This window comes from Enhydra lutris, unplaced genomic scaffold, assembly GCF_002288905.1.
Source record: "Enhydra lutris kenyoni isolate GAN:26980312 unplaced genomic scaffold, ASM228890v2 scaffoldscaffold37, whole genome shotgun sequence".
Classification (NCBI taxonomy): domain Eukaryota; kingdom Metazoa; phylum Chordata; class Mammalia; order Carnivora; family Mustelidae; genus Enhydra; species Enhydra lutris.
Window position 1 is genome coordinate 16,300,790 of NW_019154121.1, and position 15,821 is coordinate 16,316,610.

General features: G+C 41.8%; 1 protein-coding gene across 5 annotated transcripts in view; it reads left to right on the top strand.

The window, feature by feature from the left end:
• The window catches only part of LOC111154393 (discs large MAGUK scaffold protein 2), a 1,367,735-nt gene that overhangs the window by 1,021,264 nt on the left and 330,650 nt on the right, over nucleotides 1–15,821 (top strand). For all 5 annotated transcript variants that reach the window (XM_022513932.1, XM_022513933.1, XM_022513930.1 and 2 more), the window contains one exon: nucleotides 510–666. In XM_022513932.1, the coding sequence (XP_022369640.1) occupies nucleotides 510–666 (157 nt within the window). The remainder of the gene's footprint in view (nucleotides 1–509; nucleotides 667–15,821) is intronic.

The following is a 15,821-nucleotide window of genomic DNA, read 5'->3' on the forward strand; positions in this document are numbered from 1 at the left end:
TCAACATGGTGCATTATACTGCATTCTATGTTTGAATATAGCTGAGAGTAGATCTTAAAAGTTCTCATCACAAGAAAAAAATTGTAACTGCATGTGGAGGAGGATGTTAACTAGACTCATTCTGATGATCATTTCACAATATATACAGATACCAACCTTACCTTGTACAGCTGAAGCTGAATAACGTTCTATGTCAATTATGTCTCCATTTAAAAAGATACAAGAACAGGTGTTTGAAACATAGAAAAAGTGGAAGTAAGGACAGTTTAAGAAAATGTTTTGGAATTAAGGAATGACTTTACATGGTATTGTGGCGTTTGTTATAGTGAGAAACTCACTATATATCTGCCCTGATATTAGCATTTTTCTTGGAGTGCTGGTGAATCTTATTTTGGGAAGCCATTTCATCGGTGGTGAATTGTTGGTATCATATATCTCAATGAAAGTAAAAGCGCCCTGAATCCTGAGTGGGTCCCACTGTGAGCTCTGTTTTCTCCTTGTTTCTTCAGGGAGCCCCGCAAGGTAGTCCTGCACAAAGGCTCCACTGGCCTGGGCTTCAACATCGTGGGCGGGGAAGACGGAGAAGGTATTTTTGTATCCTTCATTCTGGCTGGTGGACCAGCAGACCTGAGTGGGGAACTCCAGAGAGGAGACCAGATCTTATCCGTGAGTATTTCTTCTTAATCTTCATTCCTCTGTATCTGACACCATTTAAGGAAAAAATCGCTTTCAATTAGGACTCCAGAAACACCTTCATTAAAAAGAGGAAATGGAGGAGAGCATTATGGCTTCCAGCACCTGTTGCGGTTTACGTGGTGTTGAAGTGCTTGGTGCTTGTTACTCACTTCCCTCAGGTACAGGTAAAAGTGCTAATGTTTCATGCAGATGTTCTGAGACATATTTGCATTCAACAGAGCATTGAGAACCATGCCTTTTTTAGGTATTATTTATTTTTAAAGCAGATTTTTTTTTCTAAATCCATGACTCTACTCTAAAAACAGCACATTTATAAGCATGTATTTTGTTGCATATAACTATATAAGCAAATACATAAAACATGCAGTTGGATGCCACTGGTAGTGGTCGCAGCCACACCATTTACCTAAATGCAAGAATTACCAGCAACAAGCTATGAGCACTTATTATTAACCAAGCATTTTATACAAGTCATTTTATTTAAAAATTATATTCTCTTATCTCCTATAATTTTTTATTCTCGCAATCACCCTGAAAGTACCCCATGTTTGGATGAAGAAAATAAGGGTCAGAGAGGTTAAGTCAGTGACTACCTAACTAGAGAGAATAAGAACTTGGATTTAAATAATCGGGGGGTTTTTTAAGATTTTATTTTTAAGTAATCTCTGCACCCAACGTGGGGCTCAAACTTACAACTTTAAGATGAATAGTCATGTGCTCTACTGACTGAGCCAGCCGGGCACCCCTAAGCATTCAGTTTTAATGCCCATCACACCTGCCCTCTCTTTTCCCTCCTTCCTTACTCACTCCTTCCTCCCTTCCACCTGTCTTCCCTCCTCCTTTCTTTTCCTTTCTCGTATTGGACTATTTATTGCCTGCTTCTTTCCACTAGATCAAGCTTTCTTTCTGGTATAAACTCTGTGACAAGTAGTTTAAAACATACTGAAATTTTGGTAATCAGGCAAATCATGAGAAATAATCTAAGGAGCCTAGCTCTTACGGCTGAGTTTATGGTTCATAACTCAATGGAACACTTACTTTGTTTTGGTTTTCATTGTTTTAGAAAAACTTGTCTTTGTTTTATAGCTGTGATTTATAACTAGAATTTTCCAAGGGACCTTATCTGTGTTAGCCATCGTGCCATCTCCACCTTTCCCTCACACACACACCATACCTGTGTAATATAGTCAGTTGACCTGAGCAAAGTGTCCAGTGGTCTGAATGGATAGCCTTGTCTTACATATTCTGGTAGTTCTCCCATACATTAAGTCTTCTGCTTAGTCATTAGCTAGCAGATAGATGTCTGGATGGATTGAGTATGGGAGAAATTGGGTCATGTCCCATGATAGGACCTTGTTCTGTCATCCAAGAGCTGAATGTCACCCCCTTGACTACTCCCCTCTGCATCCTTCTTCTACACTTAAATGATATATATCTTCCTGGACTTATAATGGGGTTATATCCTGATAAGCCCATTGTAAGCTAAAAATATTATAGTCAAAAATGCATTTAGTAAACATGTTCAGAACACTTAAACTAGCCTGCTTTGGGGAAAAATCACCCAAAACAAAGCCTATTTTATAATATTTTATAAGTGTCGACTATCTCATATAATTTGAATACTATACTAAAAATGAAAACAGAATGATCATTTAGGTGCAGAATGGTTGTAACTGTATCAGTTGTTTACCTTGGTGATGGTGTGGCTGAGTGGGAATTGCCACTCACTGCCCAGTATCACAAGAGTGTGTACACTGTGTTGCTAACCTGGGAAAGGAGCAAAATTCACAATTCAAGGTACAGTTTCTAGTGAACATGTGTCACTTTTGTACCATCATCAGAGTTGAAAATGTGTAAAATCAAATTGTTGCTAACTCCAGGACCATCTGCACAAAATATAACTTGCTTTTATTGACATGTCTTTCTTTCTAAGTGGCAAAATCTCCCTGAAAGCAGGTTCTCCATCTTACATGGTTTTGTATCCTCGACATTTAAATCATAGTGGCTGGCACATAGCAGTCTCCCTAACAATGTCTATGGAATGAAAAGGTGTTGAACAAATGTGGTGATGCTTTACAGAGTCACTGTAGCCTCACAGATGGATTCTGTACAATTTTAAGCAGAGCATACTTACATAGTGTCATCATTCTGGCTCAAAATCCTTAGCCTGGGAACCACACTGTTACTTTGCCACAGTCAGCGTTCACACTGGCACAGCACTTCCCCCACACAAAGCACTTTCACGTGCATTAATTCTAGGGGTCTTCAAAGAAATTCTAAGTGTCAGAAACTAAGTTATTATTACTCTCACTTTCTTACATGAGGAAAAGGGGATTCAGAAAGGCCAAATGATTTATCCAAAACTCCACAAGCTACTAACTATGATGTTAGACTCAAAAATCAAGTCTCCTGACCCCAAATCAGTGTTCTTTCTCTTTATAACATAATCTCTTTTCAAAACCTGTCAACGGTCTCATTCCACATTTTCTCATCTCACAGCACTGCTCTGTGTGCTCACTCAGGAATGCACAGAACTATAAAGGACTAGTACTTCCAGGTTACTTTTGAGTCGTCAGTGTTATAATGAATTTAATCTTATAAACACTCTAGGCCCTGTTATGCTCATTTTTTAAGTAAGCTGTACACCCAACATGGGGCTTGAACTCACAATCCCCAGATCAAGTATTACTCACTCTACTGACTGAGCCAGCCAACCCCCCCCCATTATGTTCATTTTAAGGGTAAAGACACTGAGTCACAGAGATGACATTAGACTCTGTTTAAATGAGAAATCCATAGATTTTATTTGTTTTGGCTTCCAGGCATGTGGTAAAAAAAGGATGAGCTAGTAATCTTATGACTCAACAAAGAAAATTCGCAAGTGTTTCGGTTTTCAAAAGTAGATATATCCATTTAAATACTGCCAGAACCACATATTAAAAGAAAGCAACCAATCAGATGACTTATAGTCTTGTTGGAGATTACAATCCAGAGAATATTACAATAGTCTCTGATATTCAGATATCATATCCTTTCTTATGTATAACATTTACAAAGACAGTTCAATGATAAAAATATTACCTGCTTTTCACAATTGAAAAAGAAGAGGGAACATTTCTCTTTTTTAGTTTGCAAAAAGTTATTTGAACTGTGGCTAAAAATTGCCTTTCAAGGCTCAGTATTGGAATTTCATGGGTTAATAGTGAAAGAGAAGAATAAACAGGCTCGAAAAGCTCAAACATTACAATATGGAAGGAAAACAGCAGAACAAAATTATTAACAATGGAATATGGAGGATGTGATATTTTACATCTACAGCTTACACTGAATATATAAGGACAAGCTATACCTTCCTGGAAAACACAAGACCAAAAACTCTAAATAGCAGTCAAAAGTTAAACACAGATTCTATTACTAGATCTTATAACATTATTTTGTAAATAATGTATGCTAACAGTAATGCAATTAAGTTCAGAAAACAGAACTAGAATCCCCAGGGAGAAGCGCTTGGGAGCAGGTCTCTGTCCTCAGTTGGTCTTTATCAGGAAGAGAGTTGAATAAGAGGTAATTAACCTTCTAATCAGGGGCAGAATGTCCATGCCTGCATTCCAGAATTACTCTCCTACACAGACTATACAGACTTTAGAGATAATTTATTTTATTAATGACTTAGTATGTGACAGATTTTGTGCTAGGATTAGAGATTTCAAAGAATGAGCTAAATATCCTGTCCTTAAAATATTCACAGCCTAAAGGCAAATATATCAATATATCAATTATATGTGAATATATAGACATGGTTACAGGTATAGATGTAGATATAGTATAGATGAAGATGGCATATTGAAGAAAGAAAGGAGACAAAACTTCAGCGTATCATACTGTAAATACTCAGTCAACACTGCTATTACTAGTAACAACTTTGCCTTAATAATGTGTCCAGTGGTTTTTTGTTTTTGTTTTTGTTTTTTTAAGTGTCAGATAACCATGTCTAAAGAAGGCCTCTTTTATGGAGTTTGAGTTATTCCTTCTTTGGGACAGGGCTTGGGCTGGATGAGCATTTCCCAAAGTGTGTTTCACAGGACACTGGAAGAGCAGGATTGGACTAGGGTGCTACTGATAGACAGGGTTCCCTGCTACCATATTTCTTCACCGAAGAACTTTTCAGAAACGTCTGGTGTACCAGTATGCACTGGGGAGTCTTTTCAGAAGCAGTGTTTTCCCATACTTACTTGGCTATCAAACCCTCATATAAGGAGCACTTCACAGGACAAGAATAGGAAATGCTGGAGTAGATATTTTTCTAATTCCCATACTTGACTCTTTTCCTAAGGAGGTAGCCTTACTTGCCTATAAAGAAAAACCGCCAGTCCTTTACTATGTTTAAGATTATGGGCGCCATCTAGTGTTTATGCTTTGTCTAAACATGGCAACCTGAGAATGGAGGAGGGTCCCGAAGCTCCATTGTAGGGCTTTGTTCGCCTCCCCTGCCCCCTCCCCACCAAAACTACAGAACTAAAGCAGCCAGGAAGCTGAAAGATAAAGAAATCATCACCATCAGCTACATTCTATGTACGTACTGTGAGTGCTCTTTACTCTCTAATTTCCCTTTTATGTGTTCTATTTCTCGAGCATTTGTTGTAGAAAGTCTTATCCAGTAATTGAATCATATTCTTGAGATGCTGGTGGAAGAGAATTTAGGACATTCAGTGTGCAATCACATTAACAAGTGCAGTAGCCTCCTCAGGCATTCTTCCTGCAGAGGAAAACATAAAAATTCTTCTGTTATTATTTGTTTCCGTGCTTTCTTATGAAAAATGGGGAGCAGAGCATGTAGAAGCGATACCCCTACAAAGAGATTCCTTTCTGTGTCACTAGGCAATTGTAGTTTTTTCATGCCTTGGATTCCTCAGAAAAGCACCCCAGCTGACCTTGCTAACTCCACAGCTCACCCTTGATGGACCTTAAGTATTGAACTAACCGTGTTCCAAGATACATGGCTGGGAATAGCGAAAGGCTGCAGTTGTTGAGGTGAAGGTAAAATAGATAACTGTGCATTTTTACACTGAAATTGAAATTGTATTGTGGATTTAGAAAGAGTGAAAATGAGTCACAGATCACCTGGATGGTTCATTAATTCTCAGGTTACCTTGCCATCTTCACATTCAGGGCCAATTTGCCAGATCCTTGTTTCATTCCTCAAATAGAATGTGAGCACGGTATACACTATTCATCATCCTGGGGTACTGATGAAGTCACCCTTCTCTTGCGACCTCAAATGACAACTCTATATCATTTCCAATGTTATGCCTGAAATCCAGCCCTCCTCCTGCCCTCCCCCAAAAGTCCCAAATTATCTCTTCAATTCCCTGAGGTGCTCTTCTTAAGAGCTTATAAAACCCTTCCCTCTCAGTGATCATCCAGTATGAGCCATGTCCTTCCACTCTGGCTCTGACCCCCAGTACAGGAGCAGTCTCCCCAGCTCTGGGCTGCTTTGTCCCCTTGTCTCAAAAGCACAACAACTTAGACTAGAAGTCTCACAAAGCCTTTCACTTAAGCAACACCTTTAGCTTCTCTCCTCTCCTACGCAACACTTGGAGTCACCAAAACTCCAGCAAAACCTTCCCCCTTCCCCTAGCATTTCTCTGGCCAAGCTCCACCCATTCCCATCTTCCCCCACCAAAGGCAGACAAGAGTCAGAGACGAAAATGAGCTTAAACACAGCGGTATATGTTTCCAAACAGGAACGACGCAACATCTGTATATGGGTTAAAGGAGATTTCACAGCTTCCCCCAAGAAAATCTGTCCTCTGTATACAGCTTTGTACCCAGTGGCCCATCTTATAATTTTGCTCAAGGAAACAGTATTTGCTGATGGGAATTAGAAAATTTTTGGCTCACTAAACAACAATGCATTTTTTGTGCATCCCCACCCTGCGCTCCTGCTCTCTCTCCTCAAGGTCTCAGAAACTTCCAGGTCCTCTCTCAGCCAGGGCACCCTATTAAGCAACTTCGAAGTAAAATCTAACCAAGCAGAACTGATGATGTTTTTGAAAAGATGAAGACTTCTTGCCACAACCCTGACAGATGAAATTCAGGTTTCTGGCCCAGAGAGCATGCAAAGCCTGCCCCAGACCTCATGTGCCCATTCTAGACATGTGCTGAATCCCACATTGTCTAGACTCACTGGCCTTTTGGTCTCTGGCTTTTGTGTCTGCGTTGTAGAGCTCACTCAGACTTCTCTCCATCTGTCTGGACTTGTCTTCATGCCTCCCTCCGAGCCCAGTAGCTCCCCTGCTCGGGGACCACCTCAAATAAAAACAGTGTGGCCAGTGAAAAGGCTCTTGGGGAGGGGTTTTCCTCACCCTTAGCTTTAGAGCCCCACCATCCAGGCTGACCCCTGGCCCACCCACCAAAGGGTGGGGATTAGCAGGGTGTAGATATGCCCCCAAATCCTTTATTCCTGTAGATATCCAAGGATGCACAGACATCCCCCGTCCCATACCAACTTTCAGCCTTCAGGAAGAGCATGCCTTTCCAAAGCCTATCTGATCATGTCATTTCTCCCCTTTTCTTAAAAATTTTCAGTGACTTTCTGTCATTCTTAAGATAAAGTCTAAAATTCTTAACATAGCCTACAAGGTTCTATAGAACCTGGTCCTGCCTGCCTCCCCAGCTGCATATATGCTCTCATATATGTCCCAGCCAGCCTGACTCTTTTTTTTTTTCTCCTCCATTCAGGGGTGCTACTCAAAATATTTAGCAACTTGGCGCCTGCAATTTAGCACCAGCCCATACAATGCATGACTGTAGTGCCCCAGCGACCGGATTGTATGGAAGTGGAGTCTTCAGGCAGCCAGGGTTGTGGGTCACTGGGGAGGGCTCAGGGCACGAATTATTTATTGGCGATCCACACGCAAGTGTTTCACTGTTCTAACCAAAGGAATAGCCACTTGGATGGGTGCAAACTCCTGCCAGGCACCTGTGCATGTACTAAATTTCCTCTGCAAAGCAATTCAGAGTGAGCAAGGGCCTTCTGTAACCTGAAGGGCTCCTGAGAACTTGTGCATTGCCCCAGACTCCTCTCGGGAACCATCTCCATCATCTGACTTAGAATCTGGCTGATGAATGATACCCATCAAATGAATAAAGCCAATAAACTTAATGGGCATGGTAGCAAAATGCAATTAGCATCGTTATTTCCTCATACATTTCTTAAGTACTGCTCATGGTTATTAACACTCTCTGTGTCACATCTGGTGAGATGCAGCAAGAATAGTGTCAGGAAACATGCACTTAAAGTCAGATTCTAATAGATAAGCCACAGGACAGCTGTTTGGTGACTCAGCTTTATGCAGCCTTCAAAAATCTGAACTTCGTGATACCAGTTCCAATTTTTTTCAAAGACATATTTCTACAAATGCCTTCTATATACTAGACCTGTGATGTGCTCCATGAAAAAAGGCTCATGATCAAATGAAGGATCTGAGAAGTCTTACAGCAAATAAAGAAGTGCTATTAAAGCATTTTTTTTTCTAAATTTATCTGACTAAAGAATCTTTTTTCCCCTGGAATATAAATTGCCATCAGATGGAATATACTTTTAGAAATTCTGCCTTAAACTCGTCTCCAGAAGAATTCATGCAAGTGTTTTATTAGGGAGAAGCAACATTTCCACAGTGAAACGTTATTTGCAGAGTTGGGAGGTGCGGTGGAGAGAGTGTAACTCAAATACCTTAGACAAAAGAGGAAATCTGGAAAGATCCTCATCAGACAGAAATGTAAACAAGGAAGGGGTTTACGGAGTATTAGATAAAGGACATTCTTCACAGGGGACTTATTGACCTGCTCACATAAAATCATGCTGCAGACATTCACCGAGCATCTACTAAGTGCCAAAAACTACAGGACATTAAGGGTCCAACATGAGAAATATAGCTCTGTCCTTAGTGAACATTCAGGCCCATGTGGGGAGACACACACATAAATAGGTTGTTTCCATTATGACGTGGGAAGTGCTGATGGTAAGTTCTGGGGAAGCCCATGGGCACAAAGAGGCTATCATTAGCCAGTCCTAGGAATGTGAGAAGGCTCTCCATAGGAGATGCTTCCCAACAAAGACAAAGCAAGAACAGTGGAGAATTCAGGATAAAATGCCTAGTGTTTATTGAGTATCTCCTCAGTACCATGTAGCATAATGTACAGTGATTACACCGAATTCTAGCAACAACCTTGTTGGGTTGAGACTCAGAATCATGAAATGGTTTGCCCATGATCACACAGCTAATCAGCAAGAACAGTGGTATTTGAAGCTCTTTTATTTCTTTTTTTTTCTTTAAATATTTTATTTATTTATTTGACAGACAGATCACAAGTAGGCAGAGAGAGAGGGGGAAGCAGGCTCCCCGCTGAGCAGAGAGCCCGATGTGGAGCTCGATCCCAGGACCCCGGGATCATGACCTGAGCCAAAGGCAGAGGCTTTAACCCACTGAGCCACCCAGGCACCCCTGCTCTTTTGTTTCTGATGTCAAAGTTGTGCTCTTTCTGTAATGACAACCTTCAGAAAGAACATTGAACTTGTTCGTTTGCTTATTTCTGAGGCTGTCCACTCTTTACGTCCATTTAGTGAGAAATACATAAATGCCTGAAATAATGGAGCATTTCCAAAGAGATCTGTGAGCCACCACAGGAAGTCATTGTATACATGGAGATTCTAGAGTTGAGGTGACTTAGAAGCAACATTTAGATTCTCTGAAGCTTCCCTTGAGGGCAAGGACTATGTCTGATTCATCTCTCCATCCCATTGCTTAACAGAACCCAGTTCCTGAGCACATGTTTAGTGAATGAATGAAAGACTCATCCTTGCCCACTTCTCTGAGGGCAGCTGGGAATCCCAGAGCTCCTCTCAGATGTATTTATCCCAACTCATGGCCCTGTCCTGAAGATTCAGAACATCTTAAAACTCTTAGCTTTCTGGCCAACAGAATGTATTTTCCAAATCAGACAGAGCCTTTCATAATGGACAAAAAGGAATTCCAACAGATTAGGAAAATATTAAATAAGTATTCTATTACATACTATATGTGATGTTTAATTTTTTTTCTTTTTTGAAGATTTTACTTATTTATATTAGAGATTGAGCCAGAGAGAGAAAAAAAATAGAGAGCACAAGCAGGGGAAGCATCAGAGGGAGAAGGACAAGCAGACTCCCCACTGAGCAGGGAGCCTGACGTGGGGCTCAATCCCAGGACCCCATGATCACGACCGGAACCAAAGGCAGATGCTTGACTGACTGAGCCACCCAGGCACCCCATGTGGTGTTTAATTTTAAAATGCATTTATAATATGTACTCTCCTTCCAAAAAGATATCTAGGTGATGAAGAGTTCCTATATAAGCCTCAAGGCGTGAACACTTGATCCTAAACCATCTCCACATAAGCATTGAAAACCCCCTGTCACAGCTGACTCCTGATAAAGAGAAATCCTGGCACAGATCTCAGGTTGTAAGGAAGGAGTGTTCCTTAACTGAAAATGGGCTGATTTTTAGCTCCAATTTGCTTTTGCCTCTGACTAACCTAGTTTGCTAGCTAACCTCTAATAACCCTTACATTTGCCTCACCATTTCTATGTACCAAGATCCTTGCTGTGGACATTGTCTCATTTGATCTGCATAGCATTCCTTCAGGATGGATTGGAAAATGACCATTTACCATTTTATACAGGAAGAAACTGAAGAGTTCAGTGATCTTCTAACCCAAAGCCAGTTGGACCCCAGGTATAAGCCTCCTTCTGTCACAACCAGTTTCCTCACCTATAATGCTTACTACTCTAGGAATGTGCCTGATGGGACATGGTTGGTGAATTTATGTGCTGGAGTTCTGGACTCCAGACAACTGACTTCTGGGTGACTTAAATGAAAAAAGAATTTGTTGGAGAAATAACAAATAGCTCCTTGGATCTTCAGCCAGGCTGGGGAACCAGGGTCAGAGGCCAGAAAGGAAATGCTGCAAAAGAACAGTCTGTTAAAGATGCTATCCTTGAGGCCATCACCACTGGCCACCTACCACCAAGCCACACTGCTGGAGGTGCTGTATTTAGTATTCATCCCCATTTCTGGCACAGAGCTCCTCCTAATACTCTTGGAATTTCCTAAGTGATGAGGGCATTGAATAAAATAATGTATTTAAGCCATAGGCACAGTCCTTAATGAGAGCTAATTATTCATTCATGCATTCATTCATTTATGCAACAGTTTATTCAGGAGTCATTGTGTGCCAGGCATCATTATAAGTATTAGGAATATAAAAGTTAAAAAAAAAAAAAGGAAACAAATTGTTGCCTCATGGTACTTTAGTTCTAGTGTGGAAAAGCAACCAATATATTTTTTAAGTAATGGGTAAGTAAACTATAGAATCTATTAGAGGGTGTGGAAAACCAATGGAGTAGTGTAAAGGGAATTGGAGTGCGGAGAGAGGAGTTGAAGTTTAAATGTCAGGTCTGGGTGGGTTTTTCTGAGAAGGTGACATGATAGCAAAGACTCGAAGGAAGGGAACGTGGGCCATGCAGGTACCTGGGGTGGTTCCAGACAGGGAACAGCCAGCATCAAGTCTGTGCGAGCTGCATGCCCAGTGTATTGAGGAAGCCACTCCAGGGTGGGCGGAGGGGAGAAGAGTAGGAAGTGAGGACGAGGAGTAGTGGGCAGGTCCCAGAGAGCACAGCCTCACCTCTGTAACAGCTTGACTTTCACTCTGAGAAAATGAAGAGCCGTGGAGGATTATAAATAGAACAGTGACATGATAGGGATTCACTTATGTTTTAAAAGGATCACTCTGGGGGTGCCTGGGTGGCTCAGTGGGTTAAGAAGGCCTCTGCCTTCGGCTCGGGTCATGATCCCAGGGTCCAGGGATCAAGCCCCACATCGGGCTCTCTGCTCAGCAGGGAGCCTGCTTCCTCCTCTCTCTCTGCCTGCTTCTCTGCCTGCTTGTGATCTCTGTCAAATAAATAAATAAAATATTTAAAAAAAAAAAAAAAAGGATCACTCTGGCTGCTGTCTTGGCAGTGGAACCCAGGGACAAGGATGGAAGCAGGAGGCGAGCTTGGAGTCTACATGAATAATCAGCGTGAGAGGCAGTGGAGGAGAGGACAACTGTGGTAGAAGTGGCGGAAGTGAGGAGTGATGCCGGGTCTGTTTAAAAGGTAGAGTTAGCAGATCTCCTGAGAGGTTGGATGTGGGGGAAGAGAGAAAGGAAGCGACAGAAGATGACTGCAAGGTTTCCTGCCTGAACACGAGAGAAGCAGAGAGACGACTGACACTCCTCCCGGTGGAGCAGGGAACAGGTGGAGACAGGCTGAGCCTGTAGCCCACAAAGGTCCTCCTCAGGGAGAAGAGGAGGAACCAGCAAAGTAGGAGTAATCAGGTAGGACCCAGAAGCCAAGAGAAAGGTTTTCCAGAGAGAAGGACCAATTGCTTCAAATGCTGTTGTCAGTCACTTAAGATGGGAACTGAAAACTAACTGGTAAACTTAACAACACGGAACTTATTGATTAAAATAAAAAAGCAGTGTCTGTAGTATAATTGGGTGAGAATCCATGCAAGGCAGATTTCTGAGGGAATGGGAGGAGAGGTGTTAATGGCCATGATTGCAGATCTCTCCTTTGAGTTTTGCGGAGAAGGGGAATGGAATGGAACGGCCCCTAGCAGGCAGAGTTTGTTTATTTTTTATAGCAATGTTTTTTTATGTGGGTAGAAACAGTGTTTGTTGATGTAGAGAGGGGAAAATTAGTAGTTTATTTATCAGTTCACCTAAATATATGTGTATTGAGTGGAAGAAATGGAAAACACATTATATACATGACTGCTGTTCTTGTGTAATTCTTGGATTTGTTCAATACCTCCTATTGATCTGCTGGGTTTATCGCTGTAATTCCCAGATTTTAAACAGGTCCTGGAACTTCATAGGTGCTGAATATGAAAGCATAACTCAAATACTATGCCAGGGGCTATAGAGAAGGAGGAGGTGAACCAGACATTGACCCCCAGCTTCATGGGGTAGTAATCTAGTAGAGACACAGAACATGGTTATAGTGCTTGGCAGATGTGATAGAAAGAAACAACCACTTTGTTTTAGTCTTCCCCTCCTATTTGTTGTTTATTTTTAAAAATATTTTATTTATTTATTTAACAGAGAGAGAGTGAGCAGAGCAGCAGCCAGAGGGAGAGGGAGAAGCAGGCTCCCCACTGAACAGAGAGCCCAAGGCAGGGCTCGATCCCAGGACCCTGGGATCATGACCTGAGCTGAAGGCAGACACTTAACTGACTAAGCCACCCAGGCGCCCCCTGTTTGTTGTTTAAAATAAATAATAAGTTCCTTGATATCACGTATCACCTTCATCATCATCGTCATCATCATCATCCTCACCACCACTGCCACCACCACCACCAACACTCATTTCCCCACATCGAGCGACCATACTCAATAACTGACACAAAAAATGAGAGCACCCATCAACAGCACTCCACCTTTGTGTAAGCTCCTTCCCTTTCTACTACCCCAAATTTCCAAGGGAGGCTTTGGCCTTTTCTCTGCTTCCTAACTTCTGCCCAGGTTCTAAGCAACTGCAGGACAGGACTTGAAGCAGCAGTCATGGGTCATGAGGTATGAACTTCCAACTATGCATAGGTTGGGGGGACCCACCTACTTCACGCAGGCTGAGGGAGAAAAGAGACACATGCAGAATGGGAACAGGATCCTTCTGAGACCAATGTGAAGATCGTGATGACATGGAAACTTTAAGAATAAAGAGTTAGGGGCTCCTGGGTGGCCCAGTTGTTAAGCGTGTGCCTTTAGCTCTGGTCATGATTCACTGGTCCTGAGATCGAACCCCGCATTGGGATCCCTGCTCAGCAGGGAGCCTGCTTCTCCCTCTTCTGTTTCCCCTGCTTGTGTTCCCTCTCTCTCTGTGTCTCTCTCTGTCAAATAAATAAATAAAATCTTAAAAAAAAAAAAAAAAGAATAAGAGTTAAACAGCAGGATCTTTGCCCTCCCATCTAATGGCAGATTGGAGCAGGGAGAAGGAAGACAAATCCTTAAATAAGACCATATTAAGGGGCATAAGAAACCAGGAGAGTGTGCACGGGTAATAAAGAGAATCTTGGGAAAGAGAAAAGAATAAGAATAGACAGGTACTATAATAGTCTAGATGCTACAAATTGTTCACCTGCAGAAAATCCTATCTTCTATCATCTCATGGAAATTCCCATGCTGGTGGGGGGTATGGTGTAATTTCTATCTGTCAAATAAATAAACAAAATCTTTAAAAAAAAAAAAAAGCCTCTGCCTTCAGCTCAGGTCATGATCCTAGGGTCCTGGGATCGAGCCCCACGTCGGGCTCTCTGCTCAGTGGGGGGCCTGCTTCCTCCTCTCTCTCTGCCTGCTTCTCTGCCTACTTGCGATCTCTGTCAAATAAATAGATAAAAAATAAAAATTTAAAAAATCAGGAAGGAAGTAATAAGGATGATATTTGAAGACATAGACTGCTATAAATGATTTTATTTTTATTTTTAAAAGATTTTATGTATTTGAGAGAGATCAAGAGAGAACATGAGCAGGGTGAAGGGCAGAGAGAAGCAGAATCCCTGTTGGGCAGGGAGTCTGATGGGGAACCCAGGCGTCCATAAATTATTTTAATTATTAAGATCAATTGTAGATAGAGAAGTATGATAGAGACTGATTTGGTGAAAACTAACCAGACAAAGCACCTCAGATGATCACCAGGTGAACTAGTTATTACAGATAAGAGCTTTAAGAGTTTAGAGGAGGGAGAACTTATTGATCAGGGAGGAGGCCAAATTAAAGAACATACAAAAGACCCCTAAGCCTTAAGTGGGCTCAGGTATGCAGGGAGACAGCCTCTCCCCTCCTCCTCATCTTTGTGTCCCCACAGTTCAGTGATGCCCTGTGTTTTCCTTTTGGTCCTGGTTTGTTTTCACAAATATTTCCTCAGCGGAGTTCCTTGAGGATAGAAATATGTCTTGACCATAACTGTATGCCAGGGCCTAACCCAGTGCTAGAGGTGTTGGTGAGCAGTGAGTAAGTCAGGGAATGAAAGAACTTGAAGAAACCTTCCCTAGGAAAAGAAAAACCCTTTGAAGGTTTTGTCCCAAACTGTTCCCTGAAATGCACAGATGATTTTTTTTTTTTTTAAAGATTTTATTTATTTATTTGACAGAGATCACAAGTAGACGGAGAGGCAGGCAGAGAGAGAGAGGGAAGCAGGCTCCTCGCCGAGCAGAGAGCCCAATGTGGGACTCGATCCCAGGACCCTGAGATCATGACCTGAGCCGAAGGCAGCGGCTTAACCCACTGAGCCACCCAGGCGCCCCCAGATGATTTTTTTTTAAGTTGTCATTGTCATCTCTGAGCCTGCACATTGCCTCTGTTTTCCATTTTAAGTGTTTGGGAGAGAAAATAAAGCTGAAAATGTTATAGGAAAATGACTGAAGTGTGGGTCAGTGGATGGTATCCCAAGGATGGCAGAAGACGCTCTCTCTGGACTGTGGATTTATTGTGTTTTTGGAATGTCAGGACACCCACTTGCACATCAGTAAACCAGTAGGAAAGAAAACACCCCTTCCTCAGTCCCCAGGCCCATATTATTATCTGCTCCAGGAGAGATGATCTCCAGGGGTTCTTTTCACTGGAAACATCTACTCTCTTGTCCCAAAAGCCCTCAAGACAAGATAAATCACTCTGAAGACAGGCACTAAGGTCTGGACTCTTCAGTCAGAACCGTATTTATCTTGTTGCTTACATGATGATGCATTTGCCTAGGTAGCATCAATCTAGTGGCGCTGCGTGATACCAAGGATAATGACTGATCGTTTCTGAATACTTTCTGGTTTACAGAGCAATTTTATGTTTTAATTTTCAAAACAAACTTGCAAGAGGCAGGGGACGCACCATTATTAAAAATCGTAATTTTCGTGAAGAATTTAAGACACATAGAAGTTAAGTAGTAGTGCATCCAAAGTGGTCAAATTAAATGGGAACCTGAATACTTAGTTGCTTTTATATATGTGTGTGTGTGTGTGTGTGTGTGTGTGTGTGTGTGTGTGTGTGTGTGT